At 39.6% G+C, this 21,775-nt stretch overlaps 1 protein-coding gene across 1 annotated transcript in view; it reads left to right on the top strand.

The window, feature by feature from the left end:
- The window catches only part of THADA (THADA armadillo repeat containing), a 169,685-nt gene extending 149,615 nt beyond the window's left edge, over window positions 1-20,070 (top strand). The window contains exons 36-37 of the mRNA XM_075707613.1: window positions 18,380-18,546; window positions 19,732-20,070. Of these exons, the coding sequence (XP_075563728.1) occupies window positions 18,380-18,546; window positions 19,732-20,070 (506 nt within the window). The remainder of the gene's footprint in view (window positions 1-18,379; window positions 18,547-19,731) is intronic.
- The last annotated feature ends 1,705 nt before the right edge of the window (window positions 20,071-21,775 follow it).

Genomic DNA, 21,775 nt, shown 5'->3' with positions numbered 1-21,775 from the left:
CAGCCTTCTGCTTAAGGAACCATACCTCTGGCTGCATCTTTTTTTCCCTTCCGTGCTTTTAATGGTGAATACTTCCTTATGCACATGCACAGAGTAGGATCTATGCAAGGAAACAAATGTGTAACTATGACCATTTAAATCCTGGCAAACTAAATAGATGCTAAATACGTGTGCTAGTTGGTGACTACCTGGTGACTATGGTGACCTTACATTTAAGAAGTTTGCTCCAGAAAGCAAAATGACACGTGGTAAAGATTATGAAATACTTAGTGTGGCTAGAAGCTATAATTTGGGGGGTTTTACATCTGCTGTAATAGTTCTAAGAAGGTAACAATTACAGGTCAGTTGCAAGGATGAAAGAATTGAGGTCTAGGAGTGTAAATGAATTCATCTGGTCTCTCTGCTAGAATAAATTTAGGGCTGTTTCAGGAGCAGATTTGACCTGTAGCCTAGGTGTATCATATTTTTATCCTAGTAGGTATATTTTGGGTAATTGTAACAGTATTTCTTTTATATCTGACATTCTAGTTTTACACCCTAAAAATATCTCCTATTGTTATGAAAACTTTTGGAAGATCTGATTGGGAAGTAATTGAGGTCTCTTAGATTGCATATGTAATATGATTGTTTCCTGGTTTAATGGTGACTCTTGAATAATGTTTGGCTGTTGTGCCTAGGTACAGAGGAAAAGTTGGCTGACAAAGAGAGAAAATTGGCTTAAATATTTTTGTTCAGAAAACTCTTCGGTAGTCACCTTTGGGCTCAGGGACACAACACTGAATATACTGACTTGCCTTTTTTTTTTTTTCTTTCTGATGCTAGTTCTTTTCTCTTTAGTCACAAAGCCAGCATAGAGAAAGGCTGTTTGCTATCCACAGCTTACCTGCTAAACTTGGAGCCTTTGTGTCTGAGTAAAATATTAATGAAGAACTATTTACTTGAAACCAAAGTGAATTCACACCCTCCTGCACTTTTTTTATGAAACTTCCTAAGCTTATGAAACCAGGTTTTCTGATACATGCTGTAAAAGTGTTGTCCCTGTTAGCTTAACAAGTGTGTGCCCTTTTGATACAAGCAAAATAGCACCACTATTGATCTTACTCTGCTTTTAAAACATTACACTTTATTTCTGAGAGATATATATATGGTATTTTAGCATTTGTTTTCAAAAAAAGAAAAATCTGTGTTTCTTTCATTGGTTTGCTTTTTACTCCTGGATTAATTATAGAAAAAGTAAGTAGCAGAGTTAATTATTCTTCATTGAAAAAATAATTTTGCAAGTCAGGCAAGTAAACTATGTAAAATCAGCCTCTCCAGGAGTAAACAAAAACTGAAGGACTGATCACATTTTTCTGAACAGAGCTATTTCATGCTTTCCCTGATCAAGCTGAAAGTACAGAAGAGCTAGTGCTTTGGAACAAAAGTACTCTCTTCACAAAAGACTGAAAGAATGTCAAGGAGTGGCAGGTGAAAACAAATTGTGTTATCTGCCCTATGCTGACTTTTTTACAGGTAGGTCATGAAGAGTTGTGGTGGTTTTTTGTTGCTTTGGTTTCTTGTTTGTTTTTTGTAGCTGGCATTGTGCATTGCTAATTGTGGGCATGCTAAGAATCAAGAAAAAGGTTTGGCTGTTTGATCATATCTAGACTTCTGAAAATGATTTTTAACAGCTCTATTTAGAGACATAATAGAGGTTCCATGACATACAAAGATTGCAGGACTTGGTCTACAATCTGTATGACATTTTGCTGCTGTATTCAGCTCGTTGTACCAAGGTTCAAATGTATTGTTTGAATTAATGGACTCCAATTTTATTGGTTTGAAAAAGCTGAAATGAAACTTGCAATAATAATGTTGTAGCTTGTCCTTCATCTGTAAAAATGAAGTCCGGGCACAAATTGCATTGTTTTGCTGGCAAGTTGCTGCAGTTCTCTAATTTTATTAATACTGCTCCTTCTGTTTCACTGCTGCTGTGAAAGGGTAGCACTGTCCCAAGAGATTTCTTTCTGAAAGACCAACGGTGACAGTCCTGAGCAATTTGATGTAGGGGACAGTTACTAAAAAAATACTTTTAAAGCTAGATTGTGTTCAAAAAAGTCCATCAAATAGCAATGGAAAAGAAATCCTGTTACTTCAAGAAGAATTGTTTAATGATTAGGAACTGGGAAAAGGGAATAGGGGAAAGAACAGCACTGGAAGAATGAAAGGGAGTTGCATACAATTTAAAAGAAAACAATTTCCTTTTATAGGGAGCTCACTTTCTCCTAGCATCCAACCTGGGGATTAGACATGGTTGAAAATCGGGATATGGAAGTTGGTGTTAATTTTTCAATCATTCATTAGCTGGCACAGGTGAAAGCTGGAATAAATGGAGTGCTATTCTAACTGGGACTGTGCACAAAAAGGCTTTAGTTATCCATAACCTGCAGCTGCCCGCCTCCTCCTCCTCAGATTGCTTAAGATGGAGAAGGTCAAATGAGGGAAAGCAGTCCAAATGAATATGGCCCAGCATCTCTGATGTTTTTGGTATCCTGAATGTGAATTTCATGTACAGGGGAGTTGAGAACCATGTTCTAGAAATTCTGATCTGGAAGATTTGGGGGAACCATGGGTAGGCACACCTGTACACACACAGCATTCTTTTTAAAGGCTGAGATGGGATACCTGCTGAAGTCAAGTGATGGGCTGGAGAGCTTGCTAAATTTTACAAGTTTTCAATTGATTATTTCCATACCCTTGTTACCTCATAGCCCTAAATGTGCAAAACTTTAAAAGTCTATCTCAGTACTGTAGGCATCCAGTTCAACTGTTCATATTTAACCTAAATATATGAAATGTTAATTTAAATATCTGTATTATAGAATACAAAAATGTATGCTAAGAAGTGCATGTATAATGCTATGGGAAATAATAAATTGATTTTTGTAAATGTTTTGCTTATGGAAAATTCTAATCGACAGCTGTGAAGAATGAAGGTCTCTGTCTTTGAGCAGTAGAGGTTGAACAGATACCAGCGGTGCAAATTTCCTCATTTCCGCCCTTTGCATCAGAAGGTATCACCTCTGCAAGAATGACACTGAAAACCTGCAAAGAGCCCTACGCAAAATATTTGTCCCATGCCCCATTTGAAGGAGTGCATGTAGGATATTTATATTTATTTGTAATGTCATTTTGCACTGAGAGGTATTTCACCAAGAATGAGGAGATAATAAATTTCTGCAAGCAGATTTTTGCACACAGAATTTCATTTGTGTTTGGGTGCGTGGGAGTGAGGTAGGGAATATAAATACCTTTGCAAACTAATCTAAACCACCAGCTTGTTTTCATGTAAGTCAGCACTTCAGCATTTTTAATGACCAAGGTAGTACCTACCTGTGCCAGAGTCAAAGCAGCACCCTGGTATGAAAGGTGTTTTTATTGTATTACCAATTCCCTGAGCCATAGCCTTCCCACTGATTTGGTTGCTTTAACGCATGGTGTGTTCATGGGGAGGTGGGAAGTAGTTGCAGAACACAATGGGCTCTTACTTCAAAACCTAAGATGTGTAAAACTCAACATCTTTTTTTCTATAATCAGTTCCAAATGAGTTCTTACAAGGGGAACTTGGAACTGGTTTGGTTGAACAAATTGATTTCTCATGCATGAGAAAGTCAAGTTAAACATCCTTGGGAAGCCTAGAAATTTAAATTTTGAGAATTAGACTTTTTATAAAAGGGCTTTTGGTTTGTTAGATTTAGAGCAAGACTGTTGGAATCACCTTGAGGAGCCGAATTATTTATGGCAGTTGCTTACAGTACCAGTGTAATGCCACTTTTGCATGTTTTTAATTTTGTTCCTTTGCATGGTCTGTGCTGTGTTAATGATCACCTTGTCATGCTAGCAGTGGAAAAAGGTTTTATAAATAATTCCCACTGGTAAGATGAAAGTGTTAACAGAAATAGTTCAGTGAAGGTCTTGATTAACTTATACACTTGGCTTGATCACAGTGGAGGTTAGACTTACAATATCTTGTTACCAGGACTAATAAAACCCATTCATTTTTTCATGTACTATGTTAATTACCCTTCTACTTTCCCTCATGTGCAGACACACACAAGCTGATTTCATATTTGTGTTAAAGACCACAGTTACACTTTGTAGACTTCTCCTTGCTGTACTGATAAGTTCATACCCAAACAAAACCAACCTTCCCTAATTCCAGAATCTGTATATTGTAATACTAGAACTTCAGGACTGTAGATCGTTAACACTTAGGTGCTCAACTTAACCTACTTTTGCTATAAACAGCAGAAGATAGATTTTTTCTTTTTTTAAAAAATTTCCACATACTTACTGAAAGCTCTCTGTCTAATATACAGGCATTAAGAAGCGCAACTAAGAATTAAATTTCCAGAATATCTTTCTTCTTTAATTCAAATTCCCCAGATGTAAATTATTCAAGTAAATCACCATATTGCAATATAGTATACTAGCATCCCATATTCCATCACCACTGCCTCTCAGAAACGTCCACAAAACAGGTATGTTTTCTGAAGTCTAGTGGCATTAGGATCAAATAAACTGTGTTAGTGGACAAGTCAGGAGTCTTTCAGAAAAGGTGTTCCTAATATTGATTTCCTTCTCCTAAAGCAACATGTGTTGCGTGATTAGTTTAATTAGGCAAGATCATACTGAGATGGGAAATAGTCTCTCAGTTTATATACCAAAGTACAGAGGACTTGATTCTTTGGATCCAATGACTTCACGCTCCCCTAATGCAAGTTTAGTGCAGAGCTTGGAGTGCAAATACAGTGGGATGTAAGGAGAGCCTAGGGTAAAGGGTCTCTCAGGATGAAATAGTACTTACATATACAAACTGAATTCTTTTCTATGCTAGCCTGTAGAACACATCAGTGGTTTCATTTCAAATTCATAGAAGTAGTAGAGGCAATACAGGCAGCCCTAGCTTGTTAGCTGCCTTCTTTTGCAATGTGTTTTAATTTTTGGCATGATCATCTGTGTGACACTGTGGAAGGCTGTCACAGACTAAAGGTAAATTCTCCAAATCAGAAGATTTCACCGGAATCTCACAGTTAGTAGTGAAGGCTCAACTAGTGCCATCCATGGCAAGGTGAAGTAGAATATGGCCTTTCCTGAAGCAAAATCATTTGAAACATGTGGGTGGAAGAATAAGATGCTGAAGACAGAAAGAGTCTTTATGTTAAAGACATATGTCTGTCTATGTTGAAGACATATGCTAGTGTGGAGTGTAAATGCAAATGACATTATTTATTTAAAAGAAAAGAAAAAGGAAAAAAGTTCCTTGAGCAGTGGAATGAAGGGAGCTTGGGTTTTGGTTTTGGGTTTTTTTTCCATGGATTTGTTTTGCAGATAAGTGAATTTTCTCATGTCTGATGACTGAAGTTTCAGCCTTTCACTAGGCAGGACAGCAACAGGGTCTCTTTTCTTTACGCAGCTGGCTAGTTTCATAGAAACAAGACTTAATATTTTGGATTCCCTTATCCTTTTTGTCAGACTGGATTGAAATTGTTACAGCTGGTTCAGAAGTTGTGGTGGGAAACACGTACACAGAAGCATGCCTGCTGATTTCCTTATTTTGTTAAAAAAAGGGACAAAAATCCCTTTGATGTTGTTTATTCTTGTAGATTGCGAGTCTGATTGAATAAAATATACCAGAGCTGTTACTCTTTTCTGTGCTCTCCCTTCATCTCTACCTGCCCCCCCACTTCATCCTCCGTGTTTCTTGCACCTTTTCAACAGACCTTGAGTTGACTTCTGTAAACTTACTGCCTTCTGCTTTTCTGTCTCCATCTTCTCTTTATAATTTGTTTTGTAAATTAAATTAATTGTGTGAACTGTATATTTTTATAAGGAGGGTTGATGGTCCACTGTTAGGGTTGCCTAACACCTCTCATTATAAAATCCTGGTTTTCAGCTACTTGGGTTTAACCTTACTAGTTGGTACTGAGATTTTTCCATACTGTTTTTTTGTTTGGGTTTTTTTTTTGTTTTTTACTTTATTTATTTGTTTTCATTCATTATTATCATGTAGATATGATTCTACATAGGAAATTAGGGGAAAATGCTATCTTTACACAGGCTACAAAAAAAAATTAAAGGCCTTTTCTTTGAATACTGTTTTATATATATGCTTTGGAGCAAGATATTGTTAGTCAAATATGTACAAATTTGGCTGAGAAATAGGACTGTAAAATGCTATACTTTATACATATTCAGTAGAGACTGAAAGGAGTCTGAAAGCTAAAACTTCTGAAGATTTTATCTTCTCCTGAAATGCTTACCTGCATTCCCAGCAGGGGTACTGACGATGCTCGGTGCTGGGAACACTGTGCCTCAGAAGGACTCTGCAACTGTGGCTGTAGGCAGCTCTGGCCAGGCTGTGTTTAGGCACTTCAAATGAAAACTCCTGTGCTTTCAATAACACTTGTGGGTTTGTCAGCAAAAGGGGGAGGAATGAGCCATCAGTTCTGGTTAGGGAAGGGGAAAAAGCTAAATCGGAAGAATCCAGTGGACTGCTGAAAGAGTCAAGCTGAACCACTGAGAGTTAGTTGACGCTCAGTCTGGTTGGGGGGGAGACTTGCTCTTGCCAGTGTGAGAGGGGGGCATAAAGGAGGAGAAAGATCTTTGATGAAGGTTGTGGCAAGAGGGAGACTGAACTGGGCCCAAAAGAGGAAGAATGTGGGGAAGAAGCAGAATTAACAAAGGAGATAAAAGGGGAACTTTTCTGCATTTTGGGAGACAGTGTGACTGAAGGTAGTTATGAGGCTGAGCATCAAACCCAGAGGTTAACTTGTCAAGCTAATTAGACCTGTGTTGAGATACTGTGGGGTCTGGTGACTGGGACTAGGTAGAAGACCCTGGAGCAGTGCTATGGGGTGTACCTCCCGCCTCCAGTGATGCTGCCATCTCCTATTACTCTGTTAGTTTCAAGCAGCAGATGCGTGAGTGGTCAGCCTTGTGTCTTCACTGCTTCTCCAACTCATGAGCTTCAATATAATGTCACGTTATTTGGGTAAGGTGTAGATTTCTTTTTCTTTTTTGAAACATGGAAAATTACACATATACATTGCCATCTTCCCCCTCCACCCTTTCCCCACACTGAGAGTATTTGTAAGACTGCAAGGCCAAGTATCCAAAAATGCATAAGCACAACTTTAATTCAGCCTTATTGTGCTGCATGTATTAAGCAGCAAGGGTTAGCTACACTATTACTGTTTGGGTTTTTTTTTTACAGTTATTCTTTTGTAATTCAATAGACAAGACAGATTTTCTCTGATGATGAATCAGGAACGTACAGTATAGGAAATTATCATCTCCAACAGTACTCCCTCAGTTGCAAAATTGAAAGTGATAGTAAGACTAGGATCACAAGAAGGGACATGCTAAAGCCATTTATTGTTGCTCTTGTGATTTGCATTCTATCCCTGCCTCTCCCAGAGAGCTGTTTTGTGCAGGTAAGCAAGTCACTACAACCAGAGTTTGGAAAGGAGGTCACTAGTTTGCCGAGTGCTTAGCTAGATACCTTGGAGTCATCATTTGCAGTTCAGAGCACATACAGCTGAAGCCAGAGTGAAATGAATTTTGAATATTAAAGCAGTATGGGATGCTGACTACTCAGTGAAACACGTCATAATGTCTCAGAGCAGACACCAAAAATCAGTCAAGATTTTTTAATCTTCATGGCTGTCTACTCTGCCTGCAGAATAGATAGTACCATTTCTTCTTTCTGTGGACATCATATAAATACAGGTGATTTGTGAAACCCTCCATATCATGATGAATGACTGAGAGTCACAGGGTACTTAGGCATTCTGTCTTTGCCTGTTTGGAATATTTTGGAATATCTGGAATAAGGAAGGTTCAAAGCCATGTATTAAATCCAGAGAGAATAGAAAGAGAGGTTTTTTCCCCGTTGACTGGGAAGTCCCTGGTGTTGCATAGTTCACGTCTGCATTAATATGTAAGACACAAATGTTTTCACTTTTGTGGTATCTTGTGCAAGGAGCACTTAGATTTAGCACATCAGTATGTTGGGGAGAGCACTCACAGCCCTATCTTAGTTCCTTCTCAGTTGAAGAGACACAAACCAGTTCCTCAAAGGACTTTGAAGGAAATGGAAAAGACAAATGTAAAATCTGTATTAGACAAGTATATTGGTGTCTATGTTAGGCTTTCAATTGAAGAACTCTGATTACTGATTGAATAATATTTATCAGTCAGAGAGTCTGTGTATATATTCACATTATATGCAAGACTAAGCAGCTCCTACTCCTCCCATAAATTTACTTGGAAGAAGGCCTCAAAGCAATTCATACAAATCATGTTATGATTTACTGATCCACCTGAGCATGCCAAGGCCTCCAAAATGGTGTTGTGTCTGATGAAGATGCAGATGAAGTTGCAGGTAGCCACCCCACAGATGTCTGGGATAGAGCCATACCATCCAAGTCACTTGGACCCTGGTAGAGGATGCCCTGGTGACAGCTAGAAATTTCCTAGCAAGTCTTGACCCAGCTGTTTCTCATTTAGATGACAGTTGTATGGAAATGCCAGAGCCTCAGGTATTTCAGTAAGAGAGAAATAAGCTAGAGGATTTCCAAATGGGTGTGGACCTGCCCACATAAAGGGAAATGCCCTGGGTCACTAAAGGTGCAAAATCCAGAAGTCACCTAGGAGGCAAGAGCTGTGTGAAAGAAAAAGATGAGTTTCTTGCTTTAATGTGAAATGTGAACATCATCTTGGGAAGAAGCACTGAGTCCTGATTCTAGAAATGCCTCAGCCACACCAGGGTGATTAAGATCAGCAAGCCTTTATGTTGACCAAAACTTCTGGTAGTAGAGAAGTGAGGAATATGTATGCTTCATCTCACTTTGGAGTATTTCTGAAAGAAAGTCCAGAAGCCAACTCACTCTCAAGTGAAATCATTGGTGCATCATCTTCCTGTTGTGAAGAGCAAATGGTTCTCTCATGGACTGAAAATGCTCTTGAAAAATTTTTCTGAGATAGGTATGTTCTGTTCAGGATTGAGACATACAGCTGCGCTTAATTTATCTGTTAGACACCTGCAGGAGAACTGCCCCTAAGTGATCTGTAATCGCTGAATTGTTGACTAGGAGGTCCCTGGCAGCACCTGCCTGTCTAGACCACAGCTTGAGAGGCAGGCTGAAATTTTTCATCGGAATGTCAGAAGAGCTGTGTAATGACAGATCATACACTCCACTGCATCAAAAGCAACTTAAAACAGGCATTGGAAGGTATTTGGATCTTGGCAGGAAAAAAAGAACATCCTCTCAGTCACTTGTTACTAATGCACTTGCAGTGTGAATATTTTGTGGTTCTGCTAGTTTCTAACATTACAGTGTGTTTGCAAACTTAATGATATTTTTACACATTGTGTATCTGCGTATGTATATGCCAGCAAAAAGATAACAATAACATAAGCCATTCTTTACACACAAGTTTCATCCATGCTATTGTCTGTCTTATTCATTCATTGTCTGCCTGGGCTATATTGGAAGCTTTTGATGCAAGGGTTGGTTTTTTTTTTCATCAAGCATTTGTATAGTGAACAGCTTCTGTGAGGTTTTTCACTTTATGATTTTACGTGCTGAGATAATGGGTTTAGAGAATTGACCAGTAAAGAAGCTGAGAATATATCATGAACCTTTTTGACATAAATTATTATACAAAAGATTTATGGCACTTACCGTAAGAACAATTTTATAGTCACTTCATTTCAAATGTCACCCTTTTTTATAAGTAATATGAAACAAAGATAAAAATCACATATAAATCATCTTAAAAACAGTCTCTCCCCATACTATTTCATTATAAGGTATCAAAACAGATATGAAGACTGAGTTGCTGAGGTTCCCAAGTTGCTTTTTCCTATTCTGCTCAAAAATACCTGCATTTGGTAAGCCGCACATGCACCTGGATCAGATGTTTTGTAGTAAGCTAGCAAGTGTCGTCTTTACTCAGACGTGCTCAATAGCCACAGCTTGCAGGAATCTGCAACTCTGCGTTGTTCCACCCTTTAGAACAGAACTGCTGGAAGAAGGATGAGACATACCAATGCAAACTGACGTTCAGGAGAAAATGTAGAATGATCAAAGCATATTGTAACCTAAGTGGTCTTGATTAGTTCAAATTTTTATATGTTTGTTAGAAAATTTTCCAATCTAAAATTACTCTAAATTCCAGTAATTCAAAAGTGAAGAGTTTGCTTAGCAGTTGTCACCAGCTGCAACAAGCATGCATCTGAACAAGGGTTATAGTCCCCAAAAAATTAAGCATAGTGTTGCATCAGTACTCATGTAGAAATACAGAGCATCTTTATGCCTGTAGTTGCATCTTGCAAAAAATTCTACCAACATACACTTAATAAGTCAGATCACTGGGTTTAGTTAAAGAAAAAGGAGCATTGAAACTCGTAATTGTCTTAGATTTATTGGTGTGTATGGTACTTGTTAAAATCAGTGGCTTTTTTGCAGTGGGAACTTTATATTACTTTTTTCTTTTTAAAGAATTACATTATAAAAGAATAGGTACTCACTGTGACTTTTTACTTTGTATTCCCAAATTTATTTCAACACCTTACAAGTTGTTCTCAGTCCACTTACACAACGTTAGATCATCACATGGATGAAGGAACCGTTTGCTTTGTAGAATACAATGCCACTAATTAAAGTTGAAAGTGAATGGACTGAATTAGAATCAGCTCATCTGTCAAAGACTGGCTACTGATTATTTACTGACAGTGCTTCATTTCGCTCTATTAATTACACAGTGGCACCATTATGTAAAGGTTATGAGTTGGTATACTTTTGAAAATTAAGAAAGAATACATGAAAAATAATTGTATGTGCCCAGCGCTGGAGTCTGAAAGCGGTAAATGTTAAATGGAGTGTTCATGTAAATAATCTATTACACGTTTTTTCTTATCAGCGTTTTAATTGGAAGTGAGTAAACAGGACAGCAGCTTACAGATCTTGATAGGCTCCTTATGCAAGCTGTGATGGTCATGGCTGTGACTCCATAGCAGTGACGGAAAGCCTGCCTTTCTATTACTGCTTCAAAAATAGCTTTCACATATTTGAGTGATCTGCCCAAATTATATTTGTTTCAAGTATTGTGCGAAGAAGCATTTTGCGTACAGTCTTGTATGTTGCTTACCCACCCTTTCCTTACTCCTTTGTCCCTTAAATAACAAACCTTCACCACCATTCTCCAGATACTCCTCTAAAATCCCAGCTATGATGCAGAGATAAATTCATCTCCTGTGTTGCTACAGCAGAGCTGTAACATACATCTCATTCACATTCCGTAATCTTCATCACTGCTAAGCAAAAAGTTCCTTAGTTGGAACATGCCAATAACAAGAGTCTTTGGTCATATATTTAGTTCTAGTGATACTAATTCTGAAACTGCAAGTATTTACCTTACTTTTTCCAATAAATACGTAATTTGAGTTAAAAAACGTACGTTCTCATTGGCAATGTTTTAAACAATTAGCTGAATAATATTATCTTTTACCTTTTCAAAAGGAAAAGCATTATTTCTGTGGGTCTACACAGGGGGTATTGGTTTTCTGCTGTTTAAATTAGAACATGGCTTTGGGGGGGGAGGTTCTGTAAAAGCGGTAATGCAAGTGGTAAAGTCCAAATGCTCATTTCCTCTGTAAGATCTGTGAGCTGTGGTTGTTTTGTAATAAAACCCTTTGAGTACAGGCTTGCATGGGAAAAGCTTATGTATGCATATATGTATTTAAAAAGGGGGGGGAATCTAGTTACTGAGTTGAAAAATATTGTTCTGTTCACATTCCAAAAAAGGGCTTGAAAAGATGATGAATATGCGTGTGCTTTTTTGTTCAAGAAGGACCTTTAATTTTCTGCTCAGTCCTGCGCTGTAAGTTTCCGTCATAATCAGACATGTTATTAACTCAGATCTGTTTATAATCAAAGTCAAAGCTGAGAGCAGCGTCACTGCCACTCTACTCAGAGACTGCAACTATTAAGAAATTAGTTTTGATTAGTTTGTTTTGTAATAGTGTTGTGTTTTGACATCGTGTTGCATGATGTCAGGAAGGGCCTCTTTTTAAAGTCATCCTGAAAAAGCATGGCTATAAAACAGACTCAGGCAGGGAAATGGAAAACAGATGAAGTAGTTGTACGTCATCTAGAGAATGGTATTTCTCGAGAGGATAGAAATGATCTAATCGCCTTTGACTTTATGAAACACTATAAAAAGGAATCTGCTTATATATTAGATTTTACATAAATGGTCATTTTAAAAAGTGGAAAGTTTGATGTTTGTAACTTAAATTGACACTGTGCAAAGAACAAGCATCCTTTCAAGAGCCATCTGCCAACTATCTGGATGCAACAGTTACCATTTCTGTATTTTCTTTTTTTCTTTTTTTTTGTTTGTTTGTTTGACTTCTCAGTTGTCCTCTTTTAGTCTTAGTCCCCGGAAGGATGATAGCACTGTAATGTTACTTGTGGAGACTGAGTGGGTATGAACACCCCTTTACTTTCTGTCTACTGCTACCGCTTTTCTTCTGTCCTGTTGTTCCTCTGGTGGCAAGACACCTGTGTGTTGCCTTGCTGCGGAGTTGCACAATTCCTGTCTAGCTCCAAGCAGAACATGTAAGCAGGTTATTTCAACATCAGAAATTCAGTTTCTAACCTTGCTTTATTTACCAGCTTATGTAACTCTTGGGTTGGGCCAATGGGATTTTTTTCTTTTTTAAATTTTCAAAGGCTTTTCAAGTTTTGTGAATACATAAACATGGTATTTTAAGTAAAAAATAAATCTGCAGCAGTGCCACCCTCATATAGTTGATATGTCAAGAATAGGGGCAAACTTGATTATTACCTTACACCAAAAAGAAAAAACCCTTCAATGCAACAAAAAGTGATTAGTGATTCAAAAGGTGAAATTTTCCCTTTGCAAATCTAGTATTACAGGTATTGGTGACGGTGATGCTGGATCTGCCATCATTTGGATGAAAAGCTGATCTCTTGCTTGATATTCATCATCTTGTTAAGGTGATATATCAGAAAACCTGAGATAAATCTCCGGTTTTGTCAAGCAATCACTCAGTGAGCTTTGTTGATTTAAATGTCTATGCTTGTCTCTGAAGCAAGAATACTACCTTATTTTACCAGGGTGTTACAAGGTACTGTATTGACAGTGATGTAGTCATCTTTATACCTACGTAGGCAGCACCTTGTGCAAAAAAGTAAAAAATACTTTACCAGTCTAGAGTATACATGGCCTACCTAAAATACTTTCTGTAATTCCAGTTGAAGAACTTTCCCTATATGTTTTCCTTGAAAGCGTCCTTGCCGTTGGTACACTGTTCCTTGTGAGGCTTCGTCTTGGGACTGTTACACACTCAGCTTCCTTGCAGTTTTATTTCTCTTTACATTTGTTCTGAACACAGTATACATTTACAAAAATTACATTACTCTTTGATCTAAAATTAACTTTAGTTAACAATTTCCAGTATAAAACCAATTACAAAATGCTTTGTTAGGCAGGGAATATGTTCTGCTTTTCTATTTTGCCTATATTTTATCATGGTTGTCCTTAAAATCTGTGTATATGCTCTTAATACATCCTTTCAGTTCCCCATAATATCACCGAGGCTTTAACAGAGAACAATTGTATAGTTGGAGGACACGTAATAGGCTACTACAAGAAATATTTACATCTGGCATGATCAAAGCTTTTGGAGTATATGAATGTGTATGTGGGAGGTCTAATTTTTATGTGGGTGGATTCACAAAGACTAAAACACTGCAGTACTTAACCCCTTTCCCTTTATGAAAATTCAGTTCCTCAAAATGAAAAAAACATGTAGTACCTGATTCTTATCTTTGTTTTTCATTTCAAGGAGTAGTATTAATTCTTCTGCTTGTAAGTACTTGTTTAAGGCATAGAGAATTTTTTTGCGTTTCAGCCCTTGTAGTGGCTTATTTAGTGAGATGCTTATCTTGCTCGTGATGTTTTTGCAAGTTGGAACATATACGTGTGTTAGAATTTAAAACCCTGATAATTTTAAGACCATTTTGATAGTCTGTAGAACTATTGTGGTAGGAGCACTACTGTATTTTCTGTGTTTGGTAATAGCTACGTCTTCAGGTTCGATTTCTGCTGGTTTAGTTCCTGTGACAGTGGTCGGCTGCGAGCAGCTTATAGAAATCTGTCATTTGAAATTTTTTATTCAGTTACTTTAAATAGTTCCTTACATTATGAAAGGCTATAAATACTCAGTCATTTAAATCATCTCTGTTAGTGTTTTGTTTACATGTTGACAGGGAAGTTTCAAATTATAGCTGGCCTGAGCTAACAGCTTGCTGAATGGGGAGGTCTCGCTCTCCCTTTGGCCTCTCTCCTTGTCCCCGCTGCCCTCCCCTGGCTCCCAGCTGCACCAGTTCTGACTGCAGGGTAACCAGTCCAGCCTGCCGGCCGAGGAGAAGAACCCACACACCGAGCTGGGTGCCAAATTCGTATTCTGCTATTCTGAGCGTTAATTCACCAGGTGATCAGCAGAGTACCTGAGCTGGCTGGAGGTAAGCATCAGGAGCCCATGGCCCGGGGGGGCTGCGGGGAGAGGAGAGCCACCTGCCCTTTTTGCCCCTGGTGAACTTCCAGCTTGCTCAGAGCGCTTTCTGAAGTCATAGTGTGAGTCATGAACACAGCATCATGTGTAATATGTGGCTTCTTGAAAATCGGCCCTGTTTTGCAGGCAAATGAGGATGTGAGGAGCAGTTCTTGTAAACAGTTAATAAGTCAGTGAAGACACGTACATTTATTTTTAGACGACATACACCTTTTGTGGGTATCTTAAAAGATTCTGTACATGCTTACAGTATCCATTGCTGTTACTTTTAGAGCTGGGGGTCATCAAAGCAATAGACCATTTTCCCCTCTGAAAGCATTTTTTACCTATTAAATCATGGGTATGTATGTCACTTTGCTGTTGTTTATCTGTATAAATACACTCCAAGCTTAGGGAGTTGATACACCTTTTTTGGATTACTTGCTCCATCTCTTTGCTGTCTTTGTGGCAATGGTAGTCCCCAAATCTGATCTTGAACTATTCTAGCATCAAATTTGTGTGAACTGGTATCAAACGGAGTTAATGTCAGTGCACTGTGTAAGTAACAGCAGCTGAGGAAGCAATTCAGAAACCATGGAGCCATTCCTGATACTCTGCATTAGAGGGATGCGATGCGATGCGATGCGATGGGCAGGTGGAAGTGAAAATTCTTCATCTGCCAGAGTTTGATCTCTTGTTGAATCTGTCAACACCTCAAGTACCAGGAGGCCGCTGTGCTAGCTTCTCTAGTGTAAAACCCAAGGTAGTCAGGCTCTTAGGCTTCAAAATTTTAGGTAAGTTTTAGCATTATCAAAGTGATGTTGCTTTGTTTTTTCTCTGGTCTCAACATCAGAACTGATGCATGAGTTTGGTTGATCAGTTAAATGGTGTCTGCAGCTCACAGAAGGGCGGTTGGCATCTTTTGGGTCAGTATTGTGTTTAGGGTCTTCATGTTTTTCCTGTGTGTTAGACCTCCTTTATATGTTTTTCTTGTAATTTTTTTCTCTTTTCTTCTTTGGGACCCAAACCCTTACCGTTTTCTTTGTTGCAACACAAGGATTCCCTACAAGATTGCTGTGCTATGTGACCACAAAACTGCCTTTTCTTCTGTGTCACGCTGTTGAAAAACTGCTAGCAAGCAAGTTCAGTCTAAGCAGTACCTCAGAATTACTTGTTTTGCTACCTGTTGGTAGTTTTTCAGCATGTTCACATAATAACAGAATTAGAGGCCCCAATATATGTTTTGGTGGATTTCTCAGTAGTCCAGTGTTCTCATTCACGAAGAGAGCATCACCATATACTTAAGCAATCTAAATCTTAAAAGGGAAAAAAGGCCCCAGAAAATGGCACATATTTTAAATATCTGCAGTTGTATCTCTAAACAGTCCTCGGAAGCAACAGCTAACTGGAAAGGAAGACAGCAGTAGGAAATACATGTTTGGGTTTTAGCTCTCAGCATCATTTAATTTGCTAAATACTCAAATACAAATAAAGTGACACAAGCAAGAGATGTTATATAAATATTGACAATCGTAGGCCTTCAGTAATCATCTGTAAAACTGGAAAGGATCATCAGGATTCAAAAGAATTGGGTTTAAAATGTTGTGTTTTGTAAGCATTCGTAACCAGGATGGTTTTTTTCAGGCTCAGAACCTTGCAGTCTGTTTTTGTTTCCATTCTTCCAGCTCTGAGGATTGCCAGTATTTCTGAGGTCCCCATGGCACTTCAGTGAAAGTGTGTTTTCTACCTGAGCCTAAGCAAATCAAAACAGAGAGGACAACTGTTGTACCTATTTTTGAGAGTAACAGACTGGTACCAAGTAGGGCACAGCAACAGAGAAAGCAAGTTTTAAAAAAAAAAAAAAAAAAAGTCCTGGAAAGAAACATCAGCAAAAACAATACCTAAAAACCCCAGTACCTAAAATAAATGATGTGGGAATGTCACACTGCACGCCTGCAAGCTCTCCCTCACGAACAAAGCTGAGGGATGTCCTGATACAGTGATAAGTCCTGACATGAAGAAAACGGATTTGAACATTTGATTTTACTGTCTAGCAGGTCTAGCAGAGACAAACTGTGTATGTAACATTATTAGTGTCACCAGGAGATTGACTGCCTGCCTTCCTGTTGCTTGTTCAAGGAGATTTCCATTTACCCTCATCTAACTCCAAGATAAAGAAGGGACCATCTGTTCTTTCTCCTTCGCTCCCTTCCTTATTACGGTCCTTTGTTCTCGTGGTCTCAAATACTAATTCATCCTCCCCGGTGTCCTCGGTACGTTGCCTGGTCTGTCAGATACCATGTACCCATCTTTTCGTCGGCCTATTTTGCCCTTAGCTGCTTCCTGCGCTTCCTTATTCATTGGCATACATATTTGCCTAGTCCTGGTGTTTTACCGTGCATTTCTCTGCTGTGCCAACGTACTCTAGAAAACCTGCAGCTGGCACGAGGCCTCGGGAGGTGCTGCAGAACAGAGGTCCGTGCTGCAGCTCTGAACATGGGTTGAGAAGGACAACTCTCGGCGGCACTGCTGCGCGTCTTCCATGTCAGTTATTGCTTTCCTACATGAGAAATGCTTAAATACACTCAGACACAAAAAGTAAGGTCTGCCTTCCACGTCTGTATGGATTTTTACCAAATAATTCTGACTCTGTTGTGCTGTTTGCTCGCAAAAGACAGCCTTCAAGAATGACATGTCCTTACGATACCAGTACTTGGAAGACAGACCGTTCAGTGAGCATTTGTTCATTTTCTGGTGACTATGGACAAGGATGAATTTTGCCAAAATCCATTTTACAGTGCTATGGATTTTACAGAGGCTTGTTCGTTAGCTCTCCTCCTCCTCCGGTCCTCTTCCTGCATCCCCGTTAAAAAAAGAAATATTGCATTAATGTCACCAGTGGTGAAACTCGTGCCTGTGAACGCAGTTGTTGGGAGTTCTCATGCAAACGGGGCTTCTGACATTTTTATGTACTCCATTATGGAGGGCAGCCCTAGGAGCAACACAGTTAAAACAGCATCTGCCCAAATGAGAGCAGTGGGGAAGTTTAGGGAAGAAATACGGTATGGATGATGGCTTTGTGTACGGTTCTGGCATGATAGCAAAACCTGTGTAAATACAGCTCTGCCACTGTATCATTGGATCGTATCTGCCATACACCATCGTAAACAGTGTCTGCCTTGCCCTTCTTTAACATCTTCTCTAAGCCTGTCTTGCATGCTTGATCTCTCTTGCGTGTGTGCATGTGTATGTGTGCATATAGATGTATACCTTATTCTATAGGAAGAGATTGCACACCAAATAATGATTCGTTTTATAACCCAGTCCTTTAAAAACATATAATGTGCTGTAAGTTTTGAGTTCCAGTGAAAGATCAAATGGGATCTAAGGCGTAGCTGCTGTTCTGCAAAAATAGTTACCATGTAGTAGTGTCAGGACTGTGTCTGGAGACATTTCTAACGGACATCTTTGTATATTTAAACGCAAATCAATGAATGTCGCTACATGAGCAGGAAAAAAATACTAGGCATCAGCATTTTCAGTTGCTTCGTGTATTATTTTGGAATTGAGAAAAGGACCCAAGTGACACAGAAGTAAACATTCATCTAACTTATTTGCAGTATAATTCATCATTCTAAATGTGTTTGTGTAAATTCAGCATCTGTTTTCAAGAAAGCATTTTTGTGCTGATTTTATTTGAAAATGTTTGTGGTCTTGCTATACGTTGTTACGCATATTTTCTCTCAACAGAGTTTGCGCTTAGGATAGTGAATGCTCCGATGGCCTTGGATTTAGCGTTTGGCATACTGTGTGAGCTGCTCCAGCGGTGGGGGGAGATCCATGCCGGTGTACCGATCCTGCTGGAGTGGCTGCTGGGAGACAGCGATCTGGGAAGAGACTCGGAGACTTCAGCCCCGGTAATTTGTAACAACCATTTGCTATCTCATGTTGGGATCGCAATGTTTCTGCAGTCTTGTGGTAGGAATAGAATGAAATACCTCATCTGATGAAGCCTGATGATCGCTAGTCCAGTATTCACTGATTTACAATTTAAAATAAAAATTCACATGGACAGTATTTAGAATAAAAATAAAGTTTGATGTCTGTTTCATGGCAGTATCAGCATAAAACTAGAGACACCAATAAGCAAACACTGAAATAAATCAAGAGTTACTTAACGAGTCATTGTTGACTGAAGCATTTTGAGGCTGTAACTAATTGCGTTCAGTATCATTGCAGATGATGGCTTGCCTTGAATTTAAACTGCTGCTGTGGCTGCCAGGCACATCTGGCATTTAAGCACAGCGTTCTCCCAACTGCTGGCTTTTCCAGACATGTCATTTAAATATTTGGTAACTTTGTGCCACCTTCCATATCACTGGTTCTGTAGAGCACAGGAAAGCCTCGCTCACATCAGTCGTTATCTTCAGAAGGATTATTTACATAAAGACAAACTTTGCCACGCTGGTTCTGTAAAACCTAATGCTATGTAATACACTGTGCTGTCTTTGTCACGAAAAGACTGTAAAAATCAAAATAATGCTGGAAGGTAAACTGGAAGGAGCAGGAGCAGCTACGTCTTTGAGAAGTTTGTTGACAATTAATATGACCCATGAAATACATTATGAAACTTTTCTTAAGCCTGTGGTTAGGTATGCCTTTCTGATGTCTCGCTGACTGATAGAATTTTCCTTTTTCATTTAATCCACACAAAAAGCTCCATGATACAGCAAATTACCATACTGGTTACAGAGAGGTCGCTGTGAAATATAAGACAGTTTCACAGAGGAAGGCAAGCACATGTTAAGGATTAGGACTTCTATTTACTTCCACTGTTTCCCAAGAGTTACACCATAACTACCTGATTTTTGAAGGTAAAATTCCTTTGGGAAAGTAGGAACCTTTTTTACTGTGTTTCCTCAAACCTTTGAAGAATGATGCGTATGAATTTTTACCTTTTATTAATATAAAGAAGCTGTTCTGTAACAGCCTCTATTGTCATTATTTCTCTATATACCTTCTTTCATATCTTCTGTAATTTTCTCATTATTATCAAGACCACATGTCATTTTCTACTCACTGTTGTTTTTCTTTTTGTTAAGGAAGAAGATGATTACCTGTTTGATAAAGGGGAAGTGAATTTTTGGGCAGAGAAGTTGACTCATGTCAGACAACTTAGTAAGCACCTTTTACAGCTTATATCAGTGACTCACCTAACTTTACCAGATCACGGAGAACTTAATCGACTGTCAAGAATAGCGCTGGACCAAGCCCAGCTTGTTGGAAACCACCTTAGAGCACTACCTCCGACTCCAGAATTTTCCAAAACTGCAGAATTCACAAGATTGGCTATTCAAAACGAGAGAGTATCAGTCTGCCTTAAAATATTAAATCTGCTGAAGTCTGATGATACTTGCAAAAAGGAAAATCTGGAAAAGTAAATTGCTAAAAGTTCATCCTCGGGGAGCTGCGCACATGTTACTGGATGGGCAGGGAGACTGAATTCTAATGATGTTCAAGGACTAAGGGATTGTTGTGACGATTCTGGTAAACCTGCAACAAACTACTCAGTGTTCAGGCTAAACCCACATTTTTTTATATATGAGTCCATTGATTTTTCTTTTTTTTTTGGTCAGATGTGCTGTGGAAGACTGTTCCTTTTAAATGCATTTGCTAATTTCATTCAGCTGAGCATAGTTTATTATAGCTACTGTAGGAAGTAAAGCAGCTAAACCTAATACTTTCCATTCATCCAGGTGCAGGCCACCTGTAGTTGTGTTACATTTTATCCCACATTTTTACCTCCTCTATTTTAATACCAAGAAAAAGTTGATTTTTTTTTGTGTGTCCTTTCAAGATATAGAATGGTAATTATTAAATTAATATGGTATTTTTTTATTTTATTTTGAAGTGTTTTTAAAAGAAAATAAACAAACCTTGGCTTCTTTGTCCATGACAATTTTTAGACTACATTTTAAATTTTACTGCATTTTCCTCTGGAGGAAGGCAAGGATTCTCGCTTTGGTAGTAACCTTGTTTTTGCACGTGGAAGTGGCATTAGTTAGACTTCTGCGTGCCTCTCTTTTTCCTGTAAATCATGTAACCACTTTTATAAAATTGCTCTAGAATGAAGACGACTGTGTTCAAAACAAAGCAGCCACTCCGTTGTGAACAAAAGTTTCACCTTGACTTCGAAACGCCTCACACCGCAAGCAGCCTTGGAAAGTGAGGGTCCTACTCAGTAGAGTTAGGCCCCCAGAAGCGTACCAGAAGTGGTCCTGTGCTGCAGCGCTCGCTTTTGGGAGATGCTGTCGCCGGTGCTCAGGCGAGGCAGCTGCGGGGAATATACCGCGTGCTCCGCAGTGTCACCGCCTGAAACGCAGAAGCGTTCGTTGTGCTTTGCCAATGTATTTTTCTGGGAACTGAAAACTGGGGTTTGATACGGAAGTGAGATATGGAAAATAAATACTCGTTTAAAAAGGATATGCGACATTCCTTTAGCCGAGGGCTGTGACCTGGCGCTTGGCTCCAGCGTGGCTGGGCGCAGCCGAAACGGGAGGCGTGCGTCGGCAGCCATCGTTCCTTCCGTCTCCTTGCAAGAGTAACGTGGCCGGTAAACGGTTGCTTGCTTTCGGGCTCTTCACGTAGTTGGTACTTTCGCGCAGTTTAGCCGTCAGCCTTTGATGATGATGATGACGACGGTGATGATGATGATCCAGGTAATGAGCAGTTCTCCCGCGGCCGGTGCGGGCGGCGGCAGCTCTGCGTCTGGCGGCGCGCGCCCAGCAGGTGGCGCTGCAGCACCGCCGCACGCAGCCGCGCGCTCGGGCCCCCTTAGTGCCAGGGTCTGCCCGAACCCCGCCGGGGTCTGCCCGAACCCTGCCAGGGTCTGAGCCTCGCCAAGGTCTGCCCAAACCTCGCCAGGGTCTGGCTTAACTCCACCGGGGTCTGCCCGAACCCCACCAGGGTCTGCCCGAACCTCGCCAGGGTCTGAGCCTCGCCGGGGTCTGCCCGAACCCTGCCAGGGTCTGAGCCTTGCCAGGGTCTGCCCAAACCTTGCCGGGGTCTGCCCGAACCCCACCAGGGTCTGCCCGAACCCTGCCAGGGTCTGAGCCTCGCCAGGGTCTGGCTTAACCCCACCAGGGT

Source organism: Pelecanus crispus, chromosome 3 (genome assembly GCF_030463565.1).
Source record: "Pelecanus crispus isolate bPelCri1 chromosome 3, bPelCri1.pri, whole genome shotgun sequence".
Taxonomy (NCBI): Eukaryota; Metazoa; Chordata; class Aves; order Pelecaniformes; family Pelecanidae; genus Pelecanus; species Pelecanus crispus.
Note: the sequence above shows the minus strand (reverse complement) of the source record. Positions and strands in the feature narration are given on the sequence as shown.